We start from the raw sequence: 22,037 nt of genomic DNA on the forward strand, positions 1-22,037 counted from the left end.
ACTTTTCCATCTCCATGAGTTTGAGCCAGAAGAACTTTTCTTTTCTTCAAAGCCATAACCAACCTTGGCTGGCTGAAGTGAGTTTGAGTTGGCTAACTTGAGCTTGGTCACAATTGCTTGGTTTACTGAAGTTCACCTTGTTAACAGCTCTGATACTTGTGACAGTTTATCATTTTTCATTACCGATATTACAAAGAGTATTGGTGTATTCCTTTCACGTTCCTAATTTTTGTCTTAAATAATATTAAAAATAATTATAAAAGGATATTAATTTCAATTTCAAATTTTCAAGCACCATAAATCGATGAAGATATAAATCTTAATTTTGATAATAGAAATGTAAATTGAACTTTGGAATTGATCTTTTTATTGATATTAGGCCCTAGAAAAGATTGGATTTTCGGTAATTATATCCTTTGTAAAATGTCTGACTGTTTTCAGAGTCATCCTTGCGTCCTGTTTTGCATCTCTTTGACTACGTTCAGCCCATTTTTACCATTCTTATTTGAAAAATTTCCTTGTGTGCATGTTCTTGAATTTTCGTTGTTTAAGGTCAAGCTCCTCACTTATTAGAATCGATCTGCATTGGTCTCTCTCATAAGAATTTGTTTAATACAGGTGAAAAAACTGCAGAAACAGGATACATGTCTCGTAGATTAATGAAAGGCTTGGAAGATCTTTCTGTTCATTACGACCAGACTGTGCGCAATGCTAGTGGAGGATAGTTCAGTTTGTCTAAGGAGACGATGGCATGATCCAGCAAAATGGAAGGAAGCGATGAAAATTCCTTTAAATTGATCAATTGTTTATGAAAAGTATGTGGTCAGTCAGTTTTGTTATCTCAACTGGCTACTCAAAGATTTAACTATTGTCCTCTATGATAAGGTTACATGCCCTGCTAGAGATGAGGATGCTTTATCACCTTCAGAGATATCAGAAGTTGTGGATAACAGATTCTCAAAGCATGATGTGTCTCCTGAGGGTGGCTGTTTTTCCAAGTGCTCAAGAAACTGGCTGGTCAGATTTTCTCAACAGTCGTGGCTAAGCTAAGAAGACTAGCGCATTACAATCCTGATGAAAATTATATGGGAGCCGAAATTCTAACAAAATTGAAAATGTTGTTGCTAATATAGCTGGAATAACATCCAAACAATTAAAGGTGTAGTCTAATTCGTCTCCTTCAAATCGCTGTCAATTTTGGTAAATACTTTTTATTTTAGAAGAAATGAAGGACCTATAAATTAGATATGATGCTCAGTATGGTGAAGCTAGGTTTATTGATCAACTAGTTTAATTTAAATATGAGAATCTTGATGAACTCTGCCCATTTGGTGCAAACATGTTATGTTCTCTAATATGAAGTCCTTGCCTTAGGTATTCTTGGAGACATGTATATACCGTTACCATTTGAAAAAAGTTGAAGCAGGAGCTGCTATTGGAGCCATTGGAGCTCAGAGTATAGGAGAACCAGGAACACAAATGACACTAAAGACATTTCACTTTGCTGGGGTTGCTAGCATGAGTATCCTCTAGAAATAGCCCTTACTAGCCGCATACAAATTCAATTTATTGATGCAGTTTTTTTTTTTTCTTTTTTATTTTTGTTTTTTTGTTATGTTCAAGCTCCATCTTGTTTTCTAAATCACAACTCTGGCATATTTTATGCTATTTAGTGATCACAATATTCACGTAAGTAAGTTCAACCAGGGACTTTCAATTTGATTTTGGACCTAGGTGATTCTGACTTTTGTCTGGCTGTGATTCTGGAAAATTTGGCCCCAGTTTAACTTGACCTCCTTTAAATGGATTTATAGTATGCAGTTTTGTTGTGTTAGATTCACCCAATCAACCATCTTGGATAATATGTCTTTTTTTGTTTGATTTATGGAAAACTTGTTTTAAGAACAAACTTTATTTTTCTTGAATCTTGAATTTTATTTCTATTCCTGCTTTGGAAAGCCATTGAGTGACTACATAAATTTAGTATTCTTGCTTAATCATGTGTTGTTGTGCTCATAAGTTTGTGACTGAATGTTGTGATATGACTTTTACATCAACAGTTATCTCCAAGGCACCCAAAGGTTTCCTAAATGGTAATTTATATTTTAGTTCACTTTGTGCATACTCATTCAGATGTTCAAATTATTTTCCATGGCCATTCCATAAACAAAACAAACAGTTGATTATTTGTTGTTTAGTCTTTCTCCTTTTTTGAATCGTATTTATTGAATTATACAAGGTGATCCCTTAACTGAAGTCAGATGTCACACTTGGGGTTCCTCGCATTAAGGAAATAATTAATGCGTCCAAAAATATCAGCACGCCAATTATTACTGCCATTCTTAACAGTGACACTCTTTTTTCTGCACGCATGGTCAAAGGCTGCATTGAGAGAACGGTTTTGGGTGAGGTATGTTTCTTGTTTTTAAATTTAGCCTTTGCTGCTTCATGCTGGATCTGAACATTTAAATTTCCTTCTAGGGTTGTATTATATATTTTGAATGGACAAGTACATTTTGCATATTTGTTGCCTTGTAGACCTAACTATGTATCTCAACAAATTGCTTATCTTGAAGGACTTGTGATATAATGGAATACTGGAAAATAGAATTTTACATGCTGCTAAAGTTAAGACACCGTGCAGTATCTACATTAATGCTACATGCTGTAAGCATTTAGAACCATAATATTTTCCCTTATACCTTGAGTTAGGTTTTGTGACTATCATTGCATAAATAGCAGAAGTGTGTGATCATTCAAATATTATCGCTTTGTGCCCATTATTGGCAGTTGATATGTCTATGCTTCTATAAATGCTTATATTTGCATGAATTCCTCTTGAAATATGGATAAATTGTTGTTTTTTAGTTGTACTTAGGTTTTGTAAGCATTTTTGGCCTATTGGTTGATGTGGAATATCAATATTAGCTTTTTCTTTATTAATTTTGGGTGCTGAATATGGAATTATTCCGATTAATACTGGCAAAAGCTTACAAGTAGGTTTGACTTGTGATGGTTTCGTGTCACTGTCTTCATTGTTACTGTAGGAGTTGTATGTCCTAATACATGACTTCTAGCTTGCAACTCTCAGACAAAGTATTCGCTCTTACGTTTCTTTTCGCTTTGTCCAACTCCCAGTGCATGTTCACTTCATCATGCCCAACCAAGCTGTTACTTCCCCACTTACCGAAGTTTATGATCATGCTGGTGTATAATGTAAGAACTGAATTTATTATAAGGATCAATTTGACTTTGTGCATAGAGATGGAAGGTTGGTTAATTATTTGGCTACAGGGTGTTTTCTGGCTAGTTTGAACAGGTTGCAATAAACTTTAATGTCTTAGCATGCCTGTACTAGGGATTGACATCTTCCCTGCTTATGCCATTAGATTGGCATCTGCTTGGATTGTCTAATAGCCTCCATACTGCCTGATCGGCTAGATAGGGTAGAAAAGCTGCTGCATATTCTTCTTTTTGTCCTGGAAACCAAGTGATGCTTAATTTCCACCGAAGGTTAATACATGTCCAATAGAAATATCTTCAGAAAGTTGCTGTTTACTCAGTTATTTGTTTTTAAGTATTTGCCTTTGTCTTGTCAAGCTGCACATAATCTTCAACACGAATCTACTGACAAGAATTATTATTCTACATGGATTTTGCTCAGACATTGACTTTGAAACCTTACATGAAGGTTTATATTGATCTTACTCAAGCAGGTTGCTGAAAGTATAAAGATTGTACTGAAGCGTCAAGCATCCATAGTTATCAAACTTGACGTGAAGAAAAGTGAAGACCTACGATTGGGAATTTTCAAGAAATTCAGCAATCATAATTTTGAATCATCCAAAACTTAAATTGAACCCGACGTTAGAATTTCTTACCAGACATTCTTTATCATGCCAGTGTGTGTGTCTGCAACTTAGCACATTAATTTGATGTTATGGCAGGAGGCCCTGTGGCTTTTGAGTTTAGAAAGGAGAATCATTCCTAATGTAGGAAATAGGCTAAAATTGTGTTTACCACACTTTGAAAGCATGCTTCCAAAGTTGGTTGTGAAGGTAAAACTAGAAGATTTAATTTGTCCTGTTAAGATTCCAACTAACATACAGTACATTTTTTTTCCATTGAAATTATCTCTGGTTTTGAAAATTTTAACCCAATATTCTTAATTGGATATGCAGGGCATACCAACTGTTGAGCGTGCTGTCATTAACAATGATAAAGGAAGACACCACCTGTTGGTTGAAGGGTTAGTTTGTTGTACTCGCTGTCTTTCTTCACTAATAAAGCTAATATGTGGTAGTTACACGATATACTTGTGATCATGTGCTTTTCAGTTTTCACTTGCAATCCAGTGCTAAATCCGAATGAAATTTATTCACTTAAAATTTTAAAACTTTGGCTAATAGTTTATGATGTGATAGTAGTCAAAGTGTATCCTTTCCCTGCACTTCGCACCATAGACATGCTAATCTATTGTTGTTAGATATATAACAGGGCATCCTGCTTCTGAGGTTGTTGTGTGTGATAAATATATTTTTTTTTTTCATCAACCTAACAATTGCATTAAATTTACCAGGACAAATCTTTTAGCAGTTATGGGTATTCCAGGAGTTTGTTCAAAGGAAACAAAGAGTAATCATGTCAGAGTTCATCGTACAACATCACTCTGGAATTGAAGTCAGGAGGTCCATTATTAATGAGATACAGTATACCATGGGTATCATGGAATGAGCATTGACAGTCGTTCACGATGCTTCTGTCAGATTTAATGACTTGTAGGTAAGCATTATCTAGAGAATATTAAAACCCGTTTTTACATTAGAAGATTGACTGGCAACTCTGGCTTTCTTTTCATCACTTGGTGTTATTCTTTTCTTATGATCTTTCATATGTGGGTGAAGTGCTTGAATCACAAGATTTGGCATTTCAAAGATGAAAGACAGTGTCCTAATGCTTGCGTCATTTGAGAAAACTGCAGAGCACCTGTTTAATGCTTCATTCAGTGGTCGGGAGGACCAGATTGAGGGAGTTAGTGAATGTATTATAATGGGCATACCGATGCAATTGGGCACAGGAATTTCCCAAGTTGAAGCAAAGGTATACATGATGAATTGTTTTTTTTTTCATATAGTCCCATTCTTCTACTGATATCTGTTTTCTATATTTGTCAAATCTTTTCTTGATCACATGTTTATTTGATTTTCATTTTCATAGTTGAGTCTATACTTGTTTATGCCTTGTGGATTTATCATTTTAGTCTGCAAATTTCAAATTGTGTGTTTCTATCTAACAATATATGTAGCTAAAATGGGAGCGTCACTTGCAGGGTTGATCCACCCCCTGAACTCAAATACGAGCCAGATCCAATTTTGGGTTGAGTGTCGTTCTTCATGTACATGCTTGACCCGATTACCTGTGCAATCAAATCGACGAGAAGAAGCATCCACATATCTGTTTTTCCTCACTGTGGTCTGCATGCTAACCATGTGCAATCAGGTGCCTTAATGTGTATATGTCTTAGACTGAAAATGCAGCTTAGGTAGATGCTGAGAAGAGGCTCACCATACTAGTTCACACCGTTCATAATTAAGTCAGATGCACCGTTGCTCATGAGTTTCATATTAATTTTTTGTCTATCCTTTTTATTTTTTATTTTTCCTTTGTTGTATCATGAAAAATTTTGGATTGCTACCTGCTATGATCTACTGTGGAGTGAACAAATTGTTTTGACCACAGGTGTTGTGGTTTTTATAGTTGTGGTTATTTAGATAATTATCCAAATAGTATACTTTTTGTTTTTAATGAAATATGACAAGCACGCGGTGTTAGGGACACAGGCAGGACACGTGTGGGGAGCAAGATCAACAACAAACATATGTACACTTACTTGGCGTAGGGTTCAATTTCTCAGATTTTTCCTAAACTGTCTATGCAAAACCAAAAAATCCAATATCAATAAATCAAAGAGCTGTTGGTATTACCTAAATAGTTTATATTGTTTAATTTTAATACATTTTTATATGAATATAGGACGTCTGTATGAAGGCATTGACTCATTTATTTTCGAAAACAATACAGGAGATTATAATTTTTATTGTCACATATTTTAGTATATAATCCAAATTATTGACCTACCAGCATCTATTTTCAAACCGAATTATCATTTGCTGGATTTGTGTTGACGCAAATTAACGTGGCACCACAATAAATATAGATGTGTTATTATGCAGTATTAACAACACCTTTGAATGTAAGGAACTTAGGTACTGTTATAAATCGACGAAGACCAATTTGTTAACAATGGTGTAATTCAGGAACAAATTTGCCATCTGAAATAATAATAATATTTTCAATGTTACCTGCAAAAAATTACAGAAAACAAATAAGCAAAATACAGAAAAAACTAATAAAAGTTAACAGATGAAGCCATTAAATCTCAAGCTCTTCATGATGATGCATTTATGTCAAAATGTTATGCCAAAATGATTCCCCATAATCAACATCCTTGTGTTATTCATCTGAAAGCAAATTTCCTCTGAGAATCTTGCCTTTGCTTAACAGAAGCAATCTCTCGCATTAAGAAAGTCGACAGGAAGTTCGGATGTTGCCATTTACTTGTGCTCATATCACTCCTGATAATTTTAGCTGTTCTGCTATTACTGTCAGGGAAACAAAGAAAAAAAATATATAATCATTTAAGTCTAGAAACAAAGAAATAATATGAAACTAATAATGTTAATGAGGGGTGATGTGATTGCACTAATCACAGATGGAGTAAACAAGCTAAAAGCATCAAGTTATGGACATTGGTGTATTACTCTCAATCAGCAGTAATAATAATACCACTTTTTATATTGAAATTATGCATGGAATGTCAAATGAAAACCGCTATGCATTCAATGTATAAGCCAAATTTATTTGTGACCAATGAATTTTATAAGGATACTACTCGTTCAAAATTGAATCAAAATATAGAACACAATAAATTGGCAAATTTTAAGAAATAATAGCAAAAGTTGTCGGCAAGAATTACCTAAAAGCCAAATTTGACATCAGAAGGGACTTATTTTATGAGCTAACTGTATCATGAATTCAGGGATAAGGCGCCGTGTTGGGCATGCCACTGCATCTTCAGCAAGAGCAACTGTATCACCAGCATGAATTACAGAAATTATATCTTCCAGCAGCTCATCTTTGCCACCTCTAAGAGGAGGATCCTATAATTGAACAACAATAGCCATTAAATGATTTAAAAAAAATTTAATGCAGAAAGGTAGCAATACAACAATTTCCACTGATAAGAAGATTGTAAAGATGTTCATGTACTAAAGATGGCTCTGTAAATGATACTACATGATAAGAGTCAAGCAAACCATGCATGAAATGATTTTGGTTCTAAAGTTAGCCGTCATTATCTTTGAAGTTCCACATGCTGTAAGTCTTGGGTTAGCAGCCAACAATTTCAATATATTCAGTAAAGTCAATGTTTCTTATAATACACGCATATCCTATTGCTATATTTTTACCTCTCTATATCTGTGTACAGTCATGAGCAGTGAAGCATTATAACTAACTGTGAAGGGGCGATGAATGGTCCATGGGCCATTCAATAGAAGCATATGCAAAACTAAATTGGAAATCCCAAGTTTTGCATTAAAAAGTTGTGTCTTACAGACAAATCTAAAATAAATAAAAACAATCAAACCTCAAGCCAAAACATATCAACTTTCAGTTCATGCTTATAGACTTCTTTTCTTACTGATTTTGATTCTACCAAAATGTTGCTACTGCAAAATACCAATGCTGAAGATGTTAAGTGTCACATATCGTATTCTTTGTTTTATTCATTGCGATATCTACATCCTCAGGAAATATATATATATATATACACTGAATTGAACTATAATAAGCTTCCAAATTCCAAGCAAACCATCAGACCTATCAGGTACTGATGTGACTCACAAAATTTTGATAACTAAAAGAAATCAATGAGTATGTGAAAATTATAATGAAATCAGATGGAGCTTTAAAAATAATATGTTCCATCTTTCAACTTTCAATTGTCTGCCATTGAAACAGGAAACACTTCTAGAAATAAAGCCAATCATAAGCCCTCCTGAAGAATTTTTAATGAATTTTTTATGGTAAAGAAGAAACAGTTCAAAAAATTCCAAACCCAAGTCCTGGAAGACCAGTGCATATGTGGCAACAAGGCAAATTCAAAAACACTAAAAGTGAAACAGAATTGATCTCATTACCATGGTTGCATCTAATTAACAGGCTGTTTTATGAAAGAAATATAACAGATCAAAACAACTATAATATATAAATACATGGGTTGGAACCAGAACACATCTAAAATCAAAATCTATAACTAGAAAGTGACACTCTACCTCAATGACTACAAAATTGAAAGGCTTGACAACTGTAGTACAGCAACAGCACTAAAAAGCAGCCTACATACAGTTTCAAATCTCTCAGACTCGTTTCAAAATTGCTCATCCTTGTCCAGGTACAAATGAAGGGACAAACAATGAACAAGTACAGCAAACAAAATATTGATGAGATCAATTTTTCTCATACTGATTTATTTATTAAACCATGGAATAATTGAACTAATAATTTATATATTCTTTGCTGATTTTGTTCATAATTGGTCCTTCAAATCAAGTTATCCACATTTCTGCTTAATGGCAAATCACAAGTACAGCATTAGGGCAACATAAATTTCAGAGTGGGCATGATGACAAGAGAATCAAGGCAGGCTACTATTAATCATTATTATAGGACATCATGATTATATTTCATATAAATAAAGCCCCATATATAAAAACCATCTACCTGATAAAAAGATTGCAGCATGAGTTTTCCTGTACAAGACTAGTTTAGTTTCAACACCAGCATTAAGTGTAAGAGCTTCTGCAAAGTTTCACTGACAGAAAAATAGCATTAGTGCTCGCCAACAATTATTCAGCATTTGCACAAGCTAATTTCACATCAACAGCTTGCTTTGAAACATATATTTATATTAACTTAAATCATAGAAAACAGAATAGTAAATGCAAGGCACACTAGATCATAGGCTGCCCTTCAGGAAAGGAATGAATGGCATATATAAAAAAATGAAAGAAATCATTTAGAAAGCTCCAGTAAATTGATCTTGAAGAATATTTATTTAGATAACAATATTGATATAGTTTTGCTTCTGTGTTACCTTCTGTGACCTCACTTTAGTTTCAGGCTAAAGATTACAACTGTTAGCTGTGCTTAATAATTATCCCTCGCTGTCCTTTGCATGCATGCTTAAATTTTGTTCGAATTCTCTTGGTCAAGGTTAAGAAAGAGAAATACTTTTAGTCCAACATCAAGTTCAGAATAGAGGAAACAGTGCAGAAATGAATCCTTGATAATGCTTTATTTGTCTAGCTGAAGTTTTAAAATGATGGTTTCAGTTTTCAAAGTTCTACTTTGGTAACGGCCATTCATTTCTCTATTTCAATTTCAGTTGATTGTTTTACCATTAATAATGTGGAAAAGATTTAAGGACAATAACTTCCCTTACAATGAGCAAACTAGAAATCCTATGTGTTTTTAAGCTTCAGTACAGCCCAAGTACATGATGAGATATTGAAAGCATCCTTGATAATCATCTTTATGTTCAACCACATCATTCATTTAAAGCTATCAACATTGCATTAAGACTGATCACACTATAACAGTTACCATGTGCATCGTATTTCTTTGGATAAAGTCAGGAAACCAAGACATATGTGAGGTAACTGAAAAATTTTTCAGAACAATTGTGTTAGGAGGTAAAGACTGAGTGTATTTTTGCAGTCCATGCATTTGTTAGAGGAAGCCTCAAATCTAAATCTGGAGTATAGATTGCATAATGGGTGCATGAGTTGTAATTTACTTCAATTGTGCTAATCAAGAGTCTTACAACAATATACAGTTATTTTCGCTAAGTGGAACTGAGCTGCCTCCATCTTTAGTAAGATCTAAATAAATACCTAATAGTGATAATAGGCCTCAATTGGGTTAACAAATACAAGTTCAGCTATAATAAACATGTCCTTGTGATAAATTACAAGTGCCACGTCTTATTTAACACCCGAATAATTTAAGAACCAATGATGGTATTATCATGCTAATAAAGATCAACTAAATTCATTTCTTCGCTTAATTTAATGTTTCAAAGAACTGAAGGCAAAAACATGAACATTTTTGGATATCTGACTAATCAAATCAGGGAATTAGGTGTGGAAGTCTAAAAAAATGCATATATTTTCATTTGACAAACATCGACCATTTTTGCGATTGTTTTTTGGTGCAACTAGTGCAAAAATTCAGAGTCAGAAAGAAGAACATATATGTTAATTAAGGTTTTATGATAAGAGTATCACGATAGCTCAATTTGTGGTCAGAAAGATGCTATCAACTCATCAGTGTGCTATAGAAGATATATTAGGAACCATTCTGAGAGTCCAGCATAAATGGAATTATACTTTAATACTGGCTTCCAGATAATATCAATGCTCAAGATGTTCAATGCTTGTTTTTATGAAATATATGCAGGTAATATGAAAAGTCAGATGCAAAGAAAAGGTTTCCTTACAAAAGAAATTTAGATAAATATAGAAAAAAAAAATCTGTATATTGCAAGCTAAACAACCTGGCATCACAAGGTATAGAATAATCGCCGTTCCATGGAACAAGATTATAGGAGGCAGAAGAGAAGCAGCATGTCTAACATGTGGATCTTGTACCACAACTTCAGGGGAATAGCGCCTCAAGGATTCCTCCCCCTCCATTACGCTGGAACAAAGAGGTTTATTATTCTCATGGGAGATAAATAAAATTTCTAAAACAAATTGTAGAATATTAACAAATAACAAGGCCAAAATAGTGAACATATTAGATCATGAATGACAAGCCAAATAGAATAAACAATTACCTGAGAAAGATGGAACGGTAGAGACCACGACTGTGGAAGTGATCAACCAACTTCAGAAGGTTGTAACTGCAATAAGAACTTCAAGACCTTAGAACCTTCCTCGCATACAATGATAGGATCAATTTTATTTATTTTAATGCTTATTTGCGTGACAAACAATTCAGAGACCATTATTTCTAACCAACTATTTGATTAATTTATCAAGGGTCGATTCGGTTTTTTGTACGTAAAAGTAATCTACTGCACTTTAACATTGACTGTATGATGAAATTAGCATCTAAAGGGATGAATGCTTTTAACATATCCACTTAGTTTAACCATGGGTAAGTAAGTTATAGCTATAGGTTTTTCTTCTCAGTATATAAATGATGCGATATACAAAGGGCAACCTTAAAAATTGTCTCTCGCTTGTCATTTAATACTGAAAGATTCTAATAGAAACTTATAGCCCGAGACGTTTCGTTGGTTGACAACATTTAGGATCCTATTGTATATTTTAACAAATAATTGACAATAGCCCGATCAGAACTAAAGTTTCGCGGGACTCCAAGAATTGAATTTGTCCCTGGAATCTACCTGAACAGCCATCACTTAACCCTATCAAATCGCTTCTCAACCTTATGTATATAGACTGAAGAAACTTATTTAATACATAAGTAAGTGATAATAAAAGTGACTATGCCGAATATAGCCACCTAAAGCTAATTAATACTGCAAATACCAGTCATTTAACATGCATCCTTCAATAGATTCTACAAGGAGATTTCTATCTGTGATTACAACAACAACAATCATCATCTGTGTTTTCTTAATTGGATTCTCTGGACTGAATCAACATATTAATTATCAACAAAGACAAATTGCATCGCATAATGCAGAATAAACATCCATAAAATGCACAAATAATAAAACCAGAAAACAGTAGTTGCATAAAAAATGTTACTTAGTTAAATACACGGAATGTGTTTTTTAACCTGTGTTAAAACCTAAATTCTCCTTTGTCACATAGACCTTCAAATTTATGAGACATTATCAGATACAAATCTAACAAAAATCAAACAAATGATGAAGAAATGCTAAAAAGAAGAGATACATAACCTGGCTTGTTAATGATGAAGATATAAAAACAAAAAAATAAAAATGGAAGAAAAGACCATACATTTGGGACACTGAAGGTAATAGAGAGGAAGAAAGAATTAAACAGAGGGCATGTCATCATACAGCTAGATTATTACCAAGCTTAAAAACTAGCCATACATGTGACTTCTCAATTCCTCATAAACTCTTCTATTTTGTCCGCATTTGATCAATCAGCCTAAGATTTGTATGTAATTGCTTTAAAATGAAACCCCTTTAAAATGAGCTTAATGTACCGGCCATATTTTGGCAAAATATTGAATACTTTGTCATCAATTTTGGTTACGATATTTGAATGTCCAAGAGTGAGAAAAACACTGATGGTTTGTAACAGAAAGCTATACCCTTTGTACTTTGAAAAAACATAATCAATGAATACAAATAACATGGTGAAAACATAATCCAAGACATTCTCAAAGGAATACATACTACCTCAACAAAAAGGGAACGGTGGCTTTTCAAAGTTCTATTAAGAAGAAAACCTTATCTAGAAAAAATCAAATATAATGACAAAACAACACAACATTAATCGTTACCCGCCAGATATACCAAAATATGCTTTTATTTGGGAGACACTCCAAGTTGCATTTTCTCCTTCCCCACTTTCTTTCAGGGTTTGATCTAAGAGGGTACAAGCTGCAATATGTGCACCAGCTGATTGTCCAACTAAATAAATCCTACAAGATAAGCCATTGAGAACAAAGACAAGATTAATAAAAATTACAGGCAGAAAATGACTGGAAGTCCAAATACCATAAATGCAAAAAGACCAGCTGTGGTATCAAAAGACTGCCTCCACATACAGCAGGCGCAAGGCTTTTTGCTTAAGGCAAAGGCACAAAATATAACAATAAGAATATCAGTGGATTATTAGTTACATATTAATTACCTATTCTAACTATAAGTGGGAACTTATATATATAGTTGCAATTAAGGATATAGTTGGCATCTTTCATTTTGCAATGTATTCTTTTTAGAATGCCAAAAGAAAAAAAAAAAAAAAAGTCAGTCAACTAGTAAAATGTTGCTATACAAGACAAGTCAGTACTTAAAATGCCAGAGACAAATATATTTGAGGTATAATAGCCAAAACATAATTAAAGCTTAAACAATATGATCCAAAACTAAGATAACACATTATAGACAAATACCTTGCTGCAGCGACCACGATGAAGGAGTAGAAAAAAGAAGGCGTGCTCCACATGCCTCACAAGCTATAGTGTCCATTTCAACATTAATCCAACCTCTCCTGGCACAATTCACAGGATTGACCACCTGGATAAGAAATAAGGTACCAACAACCTCTTATAAATACTCCTCTAAAACAAAAATATTCTCATGTAACACAAATTAAAAGAAATATAACAGAAAGAAATGTTTAAGAGAAAATTCAAATAAATATGCACGATGTCATGAACCTATAGTTAACATAATTGAAAATTTTCCTTGGAAAAGATTATCAATGAAAAACTAAGCTAGGCTACATTTTGGGTCTCAAAAAATAGACTGAAACATGTGAGAGATAAGTTTTTCTAATATATTGTGTTTGATTAGAGAGAAAATAGAAGAATAAAATTACAAGAAATGAAAAGAAAAGAAAATATGAACTTTTCTTGCCGGGTCGATAAATAAAGTAAAGAAAAGAAGTAAATGAGAAAAATTATAATGCAAAACAAAATTTGGAAAAGACTCTTTCCGTTTTCCCCAAATTTACCACATCCATTCCCATAACAACGGTTGTTGAATCCAATTCAGAATTTTCCTTTGTTGTCTAGTTAATGAGTGAAGTGAAGAAAAATATAAAGAAAAAATAATAAGGTAAAATACAAATTGAGATTTTCTTTTTTTGGCAATATCTTTCCCCATAACAAAGGTCACAACTCTTATGACATTAAAAAGGAGGAAATTGGGACTTCCTTGTTAATTCAAGCCACAAAACAGCCCTCTCTTTCTTCTTTCCCATTATCTCATTTCCTCCTTTTCTTTTCCTTTATCCGAAGTAAAAAAAACCTCACAAGCAAGCACTGACATGATAACATTAATCACAAGAATAGTGCTGCCAAAGATGGGACTGTTATTAGGCATGAAAAGATAGTAATTTTCCTTCCACATAGAAAAATAAAGCTTATGTCTGCTTAATTGGTAGGCCATTCTTGCCAAAGGAAGATAATTGAAAAAAAAAAAAAGAAAAGAAAAGATAACGAAAGGAGAGAGACTCTCATCAGAGTAAATGGCAAGCTTCAAGAATGCACATTCTCTGGTAGTGCAGAACTGAGAGGATCTTCAGTAAATAGCCTAAAAAGGTTCGGACACTTGAGAAGCCAGAAATTTTTTTAATATATTTTATTGGAGGAGGCAATGCCTAACCAATAATCCAAAAAAGAAAAAAGGTAATGCTCCAATAGACTATGATCATGCAGTAACTAAAGCAACCATTGTTTTTATACTTGTTTGCATTTCAGTATACAATTTGTTTGGCACAGACAAGGTTGACATTGTTCAACACAGACTACTGTTGGATATAGCAAAACCAAATAGAAATAATCCGGCAAAGACTGTTAGTGTTTCAGAATTAAATAAAGGAACTAGAAGCTTACAATAAAACTGTGTTAGGAATTTAGGTACCCTCTAACCATTAATTTCCAGTTCAATGTGTAGTCTTGTTCAAACCTTATGGACTCAAAACATGAATTACATACAATTCCTCTACATATCTTAAAAAATAAAACAAAAATCTAAACTTAGAAGTGCTCATAACATGTGCAAAAAGGTAGCAATATCAATGAGTCGAGACGCTAGACAACTCACAAATACACTAAGTGCTAAAACATAAATTAACAACTTTATCAAATGATCATAACATGCAGTTAAATGAATTAAATCTTTTAAACCCATCGAAATATTTTTCAGAGGTTCGGTATTTTAGTGTGCATTCCATCTTACAGAAATAATACAGCGTCATGAATTCAAATTAATGTAACTGTAGATTACGAACACCTAGTCATTTCGTATACTTTTGATAACTAACAGAGACCCTAACGTGACAACAAAGAGGCATACATATAAGATGGTTACTAAAAAAATAATTACATGCTCCATTTCACCACCCTGAGATTTTCCAAACAAGTGCTAGACTACTCCCATTATGCTTCAATAACACAACAATTGATATTTCCAGCAAAGGTATCATTTCCCAGGAATTGAAATTCCATAATCAGCTATCCAAACAACAAGTACCCTAATCATCCAAAGCACAATTTAACTCATATCACTGAACCAAATAAGTTCTCCATTGGATTCATCACATAATTCAAAAAAATTTTACCACAAAAGAAAAAAAGAAAAAAAAAATTATAACCAAGAAATAAAATTAAATCATCAATTCCTCCAACAGATTTTCTGTGGCAATTGACTCAATCAAACTTGCAGTAACTTCAATCAGATTTCAGTAAACTGGTCAACTTCAAAAATTGACAGTATAAATGTAGTTCATCACCATACCATTGCTCATTTCATCATACCCTTCATAGTACAAATTTCGTATATAGTTGCACAACGATGACTGCTTGGTACTATAATTTGCTCCGCAAAAATATAGATGCAAATACAATTTATAAATATCAGTATCTTAAACGGGAGTGGTCGGAGCTGACGCAGATGATTCGGGCTTACTTGTATCAGAATTAGGAACCTCTTCTGATTGTTTTTCAGGTGGCTCACATGGTCTCCAAATTGTTCCCTTTGGTTCATCCATAAGTGCAATGCCTTTGACATACAGCTCTTCCCTTATCTGGTCAGATTTCTCAAATTCTTTATTCTTCCTCGCCAAAGCTCTCCCCTCTATTTGCTGCTGAACTTCTTCCTCTGTCAGCCCAGCTCTCTCCAGTGCCTTGGCTTTCAGTTGATTCAAAACCTGATAAAATGAAAATGAAATGCCTGTAGTTTGGATTGATTCTCTTCAAATAGAGAAATCGATGTATAAGCTAGAAATTCCAAATAACCTTGGCAGGGGTTGATGACAGCAGGCCCAAAGTGCTGAGAGCATCCTTAACTTCTTTCTCCAGTGCGATCAGAGCATAAATCAGTGCTTGCTGCTGCTTCTTTCCCTGTGTCGAGCAGATCAATCAAGATATATCAAATGGATTTAGTCATGAGTTATAATAATTATACTTTGAACTTCTTCAAGTTGTTGTTTATGGCCTTCAATAGTTCCATGAGATCATCAAGGACAGCTGTGGTATGAAGGTCATCAGACATTGATGCTAGGAACCCAGTATGGAAATTGTTGATCAATTCCTTGACATCAGCTGGGATTTTGTCTCCAAGGCTTCCCTCACGGAAGTTGGACAGAGCTACCTCACAGTCATAAAGTGTCTGCAAGCATCATCAAAACGAGATTAAAGTCTTACTGCCCAGAAATCAAGTAGCGAACCTTGCTAAGCATATTTATTTAGGCTATACATAAGATTTTGAAGCTAAATGTGTCTAAATCATGACTCATGAGCATCATAAACTTCATGTTTTGCTATTACCTGATAAATATAAAAGACACGATCAGAGGCAGTATCCAGCTGCCTGTCCGAATAATTTACATCGGCGCGATAATGTGTGCGCATTAAAAAGAATCTCAAAGCCAAAGGATGATACTTTGCAATAATCTGCAAAATAGGATTCCGAGGGTAAACAATTTTAGAATTCTCAGTCTAAACAGGAATTACAAATACGTGGAAGACAAGTTCATCCTTACGTCGCGAATTGTGAAAAAATTGTTATCAGACTTGGACATCTTCTGATTATCCTTGTTGACAAAGCCATTATGCATCCAATAGCTCACGTGGCTTTCTGGACAAGCTGCACAACTCTGTGCAAGCTCGTTTTCATGATGTGGAAAAGCCAAATCCTTACCTCCACCGTGAATGTCAAATGCATGACCCAAATAATGAGAACTCATGGCACTGCACTCAATATGCCATCCCGGTCGTCCTGGGCCCCAAGGGCTCTCCCACCATGGTTCACCAGGCTTTGCAGACTGATGAAATCAAATTACAAAATTAGAACATTACACAACAATTGAACTTGAAAACTTTCAAATAATCATCTGACCTTCCATAACGCAAAATCAGCTGGATTCCTCTTCCTCAAATCAACAGAAACACGTCCACCTCCACCTGCGCGGTTATCATCAAGTTTCCTCCCAGATAACCGACCATAATCAGGAAAATTATCAACAGAGAAGTAAACGTCTCCATCAATGACATAGCCACAGCCATTCTCGATAATCTGGCAATAAACATGAACTCAAGAAATACAATTTCAATAGAAGGAAAATAGAGACAAAAAAGAAATCCAAAAGCAAAACAAACTAGTTTTTCTGAGCATATCATATCAATACGTATATGGCCAAATCATCTCAAAATAATAAGAACTCCTGATTACTAAGCGAGAAATCACCTTGGTTACCATGTCCTTGATTTGATCAATATGATCAGAAACATGTGGTTCATCAGTAGGAGGTGCACATTGAAGTTCAGCCATGTCTTCCAGGAAAAATTGACTGAAACGAGCACTTAAACTTAATGGATCCTCTCCAGAATCATTTGCTCTTTTGATAATCTGCATATTCAGTTACAGCCCATTAGGGTAGGATATATACTCATAGGATATGAAGATTTTACAACAAAAGAACTTATAAAGCAACCTGTTGTTTGTGTATAAGACAAAAGGTAGGACCATTTGGAATTTAGCTAAAATCACATCTAGGAAACAAGATCTTAGGACAATACCACTTTCAAAAGTAACAGAAAGGAAGCAACATAAGATTGTCACCCAGTGCTCACCAAACGAGGGGTGAGTATGAACCCAAACTAAAATAAAATAAAATAAAAAATACATGATGATGTATAACCAGGTAATGTTTTACAGCTCTTGTGTATTATCAAGTAAAGAATAAGCCAGTGCCCTTGCAAATAATATAAAAGTTAGTCATGCAATCATATCAAACATTTTGCATAGCAATCTCAGTATTGCCTATGTGATAGAGATAAACTATACCTATGGGCCAAGTGTAAATCTACTGAAGCCTAAGTGCTAATTCTTCTAAAAGAGAGAACCCTCTGCTCCCTCAGCTAGAGCATACTTGCATGGAGCACCAGAATAAAGACGGCATCTCCCACTTAAAGATCCATATGACCCATTATTAAAGAACAAAATGTTTCCACAGGAGTATCCATGTGACAGAATATTCTCATATTCTAATATTCTAATATTCTAATATCCTAATATGTTTTGCTTGTATTATCATGATTTCTCTGCTACCATTTATACTCAAATACAAAAAGTAGTTCATAAACCAACCTAGTCATCATGGGATCACAAACATTAGAGTTCCTCAGCAAGAAAATTCAAGATAAATACTTATTTATATTACTTATCACATTCTTGCCCTAAACTTGCAGATATCCACGTGAATACCAAAATGAACAGCAAACAGCACTATGTCAAATTTTGCACAAGATCTGTTGGTCAAAGTAATATTCTGCAAAAATTCCACTTACTTTGTCATCAATATCAGTGAAGTTCCGGACATATTTAACTCTGTAGCCCAAATAAATCAGATATCTGCTACCATAGACAAAGCAATCAATTATAATTCAAACTTCATTAAACAAATTAAGCAGAAGTTCATGCCAATGGAAAGAAGTTAAATGTTAACAATTTAACAATTTAGGATTCTAAATATGCCAAAAAGTACCATATCAGGAAACAGCACATAAACGTAAAAGTGAGAGGAATGACCTTCATGACAAAATATAACTGTAAATAATATGACTGGCATAATATATGCTTTAGATATCGTCACAATATTAACTATAATAGTTTCTAGTACTGTTTAAGACCCAATGGCCTCTGTGGGACTGGTAGATGTTAACAACTTGAAAGTGCTAGTTATATGCCACTTCTAACAAAGCATAAATCCAATTTCATTGAATTGAATGCAATCAAATTTTCAAGTTTCTACCACCGATGGAGATTGCTCACATCCAATTAAGTCACATAATTACTCAGCATTAAGTGTTAATATCAATGAAAAAACCAATACAAACGTTCAAGAACTATCATTATCATATGATACTAAGTATGATCAAACCCAAAGTTCTAATGAAATCAGCCTGTGAAACAAGCCATGATGTACTAGCTCCAGCATACTGTAAATGGTTTGCGCAACCATCAAAACACTGTCATTATTCATATCATTACTCTTTCTCAAAAAAAAAAAAACAAATAAGGGCCATTCTCTCTTATTGTCTTCCTCGTTTCCACATCTTTCTACAAAATAATCACAGTTTAACTTTTCACTATAAATGAGTCCAACTATTTGAGTTCAAGCTACATAGTGTTCCATATCTATGGATTAAATACAAAGTCCTAAGAAATTCTAACCAATAAGGAGGCAATTCATGTATCAAATACCAGCTGACAGTATCAAGTTCAAAGTCCTAAAAAGTTTACTTTAAAACACACATAAACACCCCACACACACTGTGATAAGATTTTGTCATACGATGATCTTTATGTGTGAAGGGACAGGAAGAAAGAAAGGGCGATAGATGAAACCTTGAATTTCACCGTTCGAAAATTATGGACTTGAAATTCTAGGGTTTGGTACCTCCAAAATTATGCTCTTGAAATTTTAGTGTTTGGCGTATATAGAATTATAAGCTCTTGTACTTGATACCTTCCAAGTTATGTGCTTGAATTTCTTGAACTTTATGGTTTCACAGTTGTGTTTTCGATGTTTTTGACTTCGTAGCAAAAGCTATGTTCTTGAAGGTCTTGAATTTCACTGTCCACATGTAAAGTGCAGTAGGACTGCAGTTGCCGCATGTATTTTCAGGCTTTATGGATAATAGTTTGTAATAGTCTGTTTAAGCCCACGGGCAAAACGGCAGTTGATAGACCGCTAGTAGGTAATCTCAGGCTGTTATCAGTGACTATAATCTTAATTACTAGTATGGTTAAGGACTAGAAAATGGTTCTTCCTTCAAATTTTAGTCATTGTTTATTCAGTTGTACCTAAAAGGGGCATTGTTTTTATTTTCTTCGATTCTTTTCATAAATTTGTTTCTATCACACCTTATTAGTACTTTACATGCTTGATATCTCACCTTGTTAAGGTTGGTATTGAGGCACATTGCTCCTGCAACGAAAGGCATTGCAAGATTAGCAAGTCCTCATGTCTTGGGCATGTGATATAAGCATAGTAGTTAGTGGTGCATGTTTCTTATGCCTATGGCCTTACTCCAAGCTATGATCTTTAGGGAAAATGTAACTCTACCCAGAATAGGATTTGATATTTCATGTTACTGACAATTATTTATTGTGTAAATTGAAGTTATTGGGCGTACTTTTTTGCATTCAAGCAATGAGAATAATTACCTTGATTAAAAAAAAAAAACTTGTACCTACTTTCTTTTCTTTTAAAAGTCAAAATAATTTAAGTCAGGAATTGATGCCCAGATTATGTTGGTCCAAAGAAACAAATCATTCTGCCTCTGTCATGGCTTGGATTATTGTTATATGGACAACCTTTTCCAGTCATGGTTGACTAATTACTTAAGGGTGTAGGATGCCTCACATATAGTTCTTTCCATGCACCACACACAATTGTGGGATAACATTTAGCCATTACATGCTAACTCAGTCTGAGTTTTCTGTTTGTTTATGTTATGTCTCTAGTTAATAGTTTCTTATTTGTTGCAATGTGCTACCAGTTTATATGTTCTATTGCTTGCAGAAATCTTGATGAAAATATTCAAGGAAATACAAACTGCCAATAGCTATATCTTTCCAAAACAAAATAAATATGCTTAAGTCCCCTCTTTCACTGGATTTCAGGTTGTACACTTGATCATGTCATATTTTAACACGACTTAATACTATACCAATCAACCTAAACAAACAAACAACTTGTAGTCCCCTACCTCTTCTTCCTCCCATCTCAGTTAGTAATTTAACCCTTGTAGATGGGAAAATTCTAAATCTATTTAAATTTCAAATAGCAAATTGTCAGCTTTATACATGCATGCTCATTTGATAATCATGAAAACACAATCAAACACTACACAATCATGTCATAATAACATGAACCTATTAAATTCAGTGTTCACCAGCAACAACTGGCTCAATGAAAAGGTCTATTATGCCCCATTCATGCCATACTAACATACACTACATTCTAAATTCCACCTTCTTCAGATCAAATCATATCTTCAATTTTCCTTTAGTAACCAATTGTTTACAAGCAAAATACTAAACTCAAACAATCAAATTAATGATCAAACCAATAACTGAAACATAAGAGGCATTCAATCAATCAAAATCAGATGCCAAGGAACCATAATTAATGTCTAAAAACAATCAAAGATTGAGAAAAGCCATAAAAAAGAACAAATTCCAACCAGATTAAATTATTTGCAAACAAGAATTGAACGGAGAGGGAAAAATTTGGGACCTGTGGAGGACGTCGAAAGCAACGTAGGCGCGGGCGTGGCCGATGTGGCTGAAATCATAGGGCGTGACGCCACAGACGTACATGCCCACCTCGCCCTCCACCCTCGGCTTGAAGAGCTCCTTCTTCTTGCTCATCGTGTTGAAGATCTGCAGCTCCGGCGGCCCCATTCTTGATGGGTCGGCAGCGATAGTATGGGCGACCTATACGGGCGATCCCTTCCCCTCTCTGAGCGACTCCCTCCCTTAACGCTCTCTCGCTGAGCGCCTCCCTCCCTTAACCCTCTCTCCCTTCCCCTCTCTCGCCCTCTTTATATAACCCTGAGCCTTAGGTGATGATGTGATTCCTTATGTATCTGTGTCTGTGTCGCTTGACAAGTCTACCTCTGGATCCGTTGATCCATTTCTTTCTGTTTAAATCTTTCAATTAAAA

General features: G+C 34.4%; 3 protein-coding genes and 1 long non-coding RNA gene across 4 annotated transcripts in view; 2 read left to right on the top strand and 2 right to left on the bottom strand.

The window, feature by feature from the left end:
* LOC120251366 (DNA-directed RNA polymerase III subunit 1-like) overlaps positions 1 to 3,854 on the top strand; it is a 5,174-nt gene extending 1,320 nt beyond the window's left edge. Inside the window, exons 2-7 of the mRNA XM_039259902.1 lie at positions 619 to 724; positions 828 to 998; positions 1,093 to 1,159; positions 1,375 to 1,522; positions 2,262 to 2,410; positions 3,717 to 3,854. Coding sequence (XP_039115836.1) covers positions 619 to 724; positions 828 to 998; positions 1,093 to 1,159; positions 1,375 to 1,522; positions 2,262 to 2,410; positions 3,717 to 3,854 — 779 coding nt within the window. The remainder of the gene's footprint in view (positions 1 to 618; positions 725 to 827; positions 999 to 1,092; positions 1,160 to 1,374; positions 1,523 to 2,261; positions 2,411 to 3,716) is intronic.
* Positions 3,855 to 4,029: 175 nt separating this feature from the next.
* Positions 4,030 to 4,647, top strand: LOC120251082. Its single transcript, XR_005533351.1, has 3 exons — positions 4,030 to 4,058; positions 4,182 to 4,249; positions 4,580 to 4,647. It is a non-coding gene; the product is annotated as an uncharacterized LOC120251082 (long non-coding RNA).
* Positions 4,648 to 6,358: 1,711 nt separating this feature from the next.
* Positions 6,359 to 13,368, bottom strand: LOC120251367 (probable isoprenylcysteine alpha-carbonyl methylesterase ICMEL2). Its single transcript, XM_039259903.1, has 10 exons — positions 13,249 to 13,368; positions 12,634 to 12,774; positions 10,961 to 11,026; positions 10,679 to 10,821; positions 8,838 to 8,922; positions 8,409 to 8,459; positions 8,180 to 8,284; positions 7,709 to 7,790; positions 7,084 to 7,220; positions 6,359 to 6,362 (listed from the first exon to the last, which is right to left on the bottom strand). Exons 1-10 carry the CDS (start codon positions 13,299 to 13,301, stop codon positions 6,359 to 6,361), a joined length of 867 nt encoding a protein of 288 aa, XP_039115837.1. The 5' UTR covers positions 13,302 to 13,368.
* A 2,172-nt stretch (positions 13,369 to 15,540) lies between these two features.
* Positions 15,541 to 21,887, bottom strand: LOC120251732 (cysteine--tRNA ligase CPS1, chloroplastic/mitochondrial-like). The gene is made up of 9 exons (XM_039260368.1): positions 21,609 to 21,887; positions 18,652 to 18,715; positions 17,549 to 17,710; positions 17,201 to 17,377; positions 16,845 to 17,126; positions 16,630 to 16,755; positions 16,268 to 16,471; positions 16,099 to 16,203; positions 15,541 to 16,010 (listed from the first exon to the last, which is right to left on the bottom strand). The coding sequence occupies exons 1-9, from the start codon at positions 21,773 to 21,775 to the stop codon at positions 15,726 to 15,728; spliced, it is 1,572 nt and encodes a 523-aa protein (XP_039116302.1). The 5' UTR covers positions 21,776 to 21,887; the 3' UTR covers positions 15,541 to 15,725.
* Positions 21,888 to 22,037: the final 150 nt, after the last annotated feature.

This window comes from Dioscorea cayenensis, chromosome 20 (assembly GCF_009730915.1).
Source record: "Dioscorea cayenensis subsp. rotundata cultivar TDr96_F1 chromosome 20, TDr96_F1_v2_PseudoChromosome.rev07_lg8_w22 25.fasta, whole genome shotgun sequence".
In the NCBI taxonomy this organism is placed as follows: domain Eukaryota; kingdom Viridiplantae; phylum Streptophyta; class Magnoliopsida; order Dioscoreales; family Dioscoreaceae; genus Dioscorea; species Dioscorea cayenensis.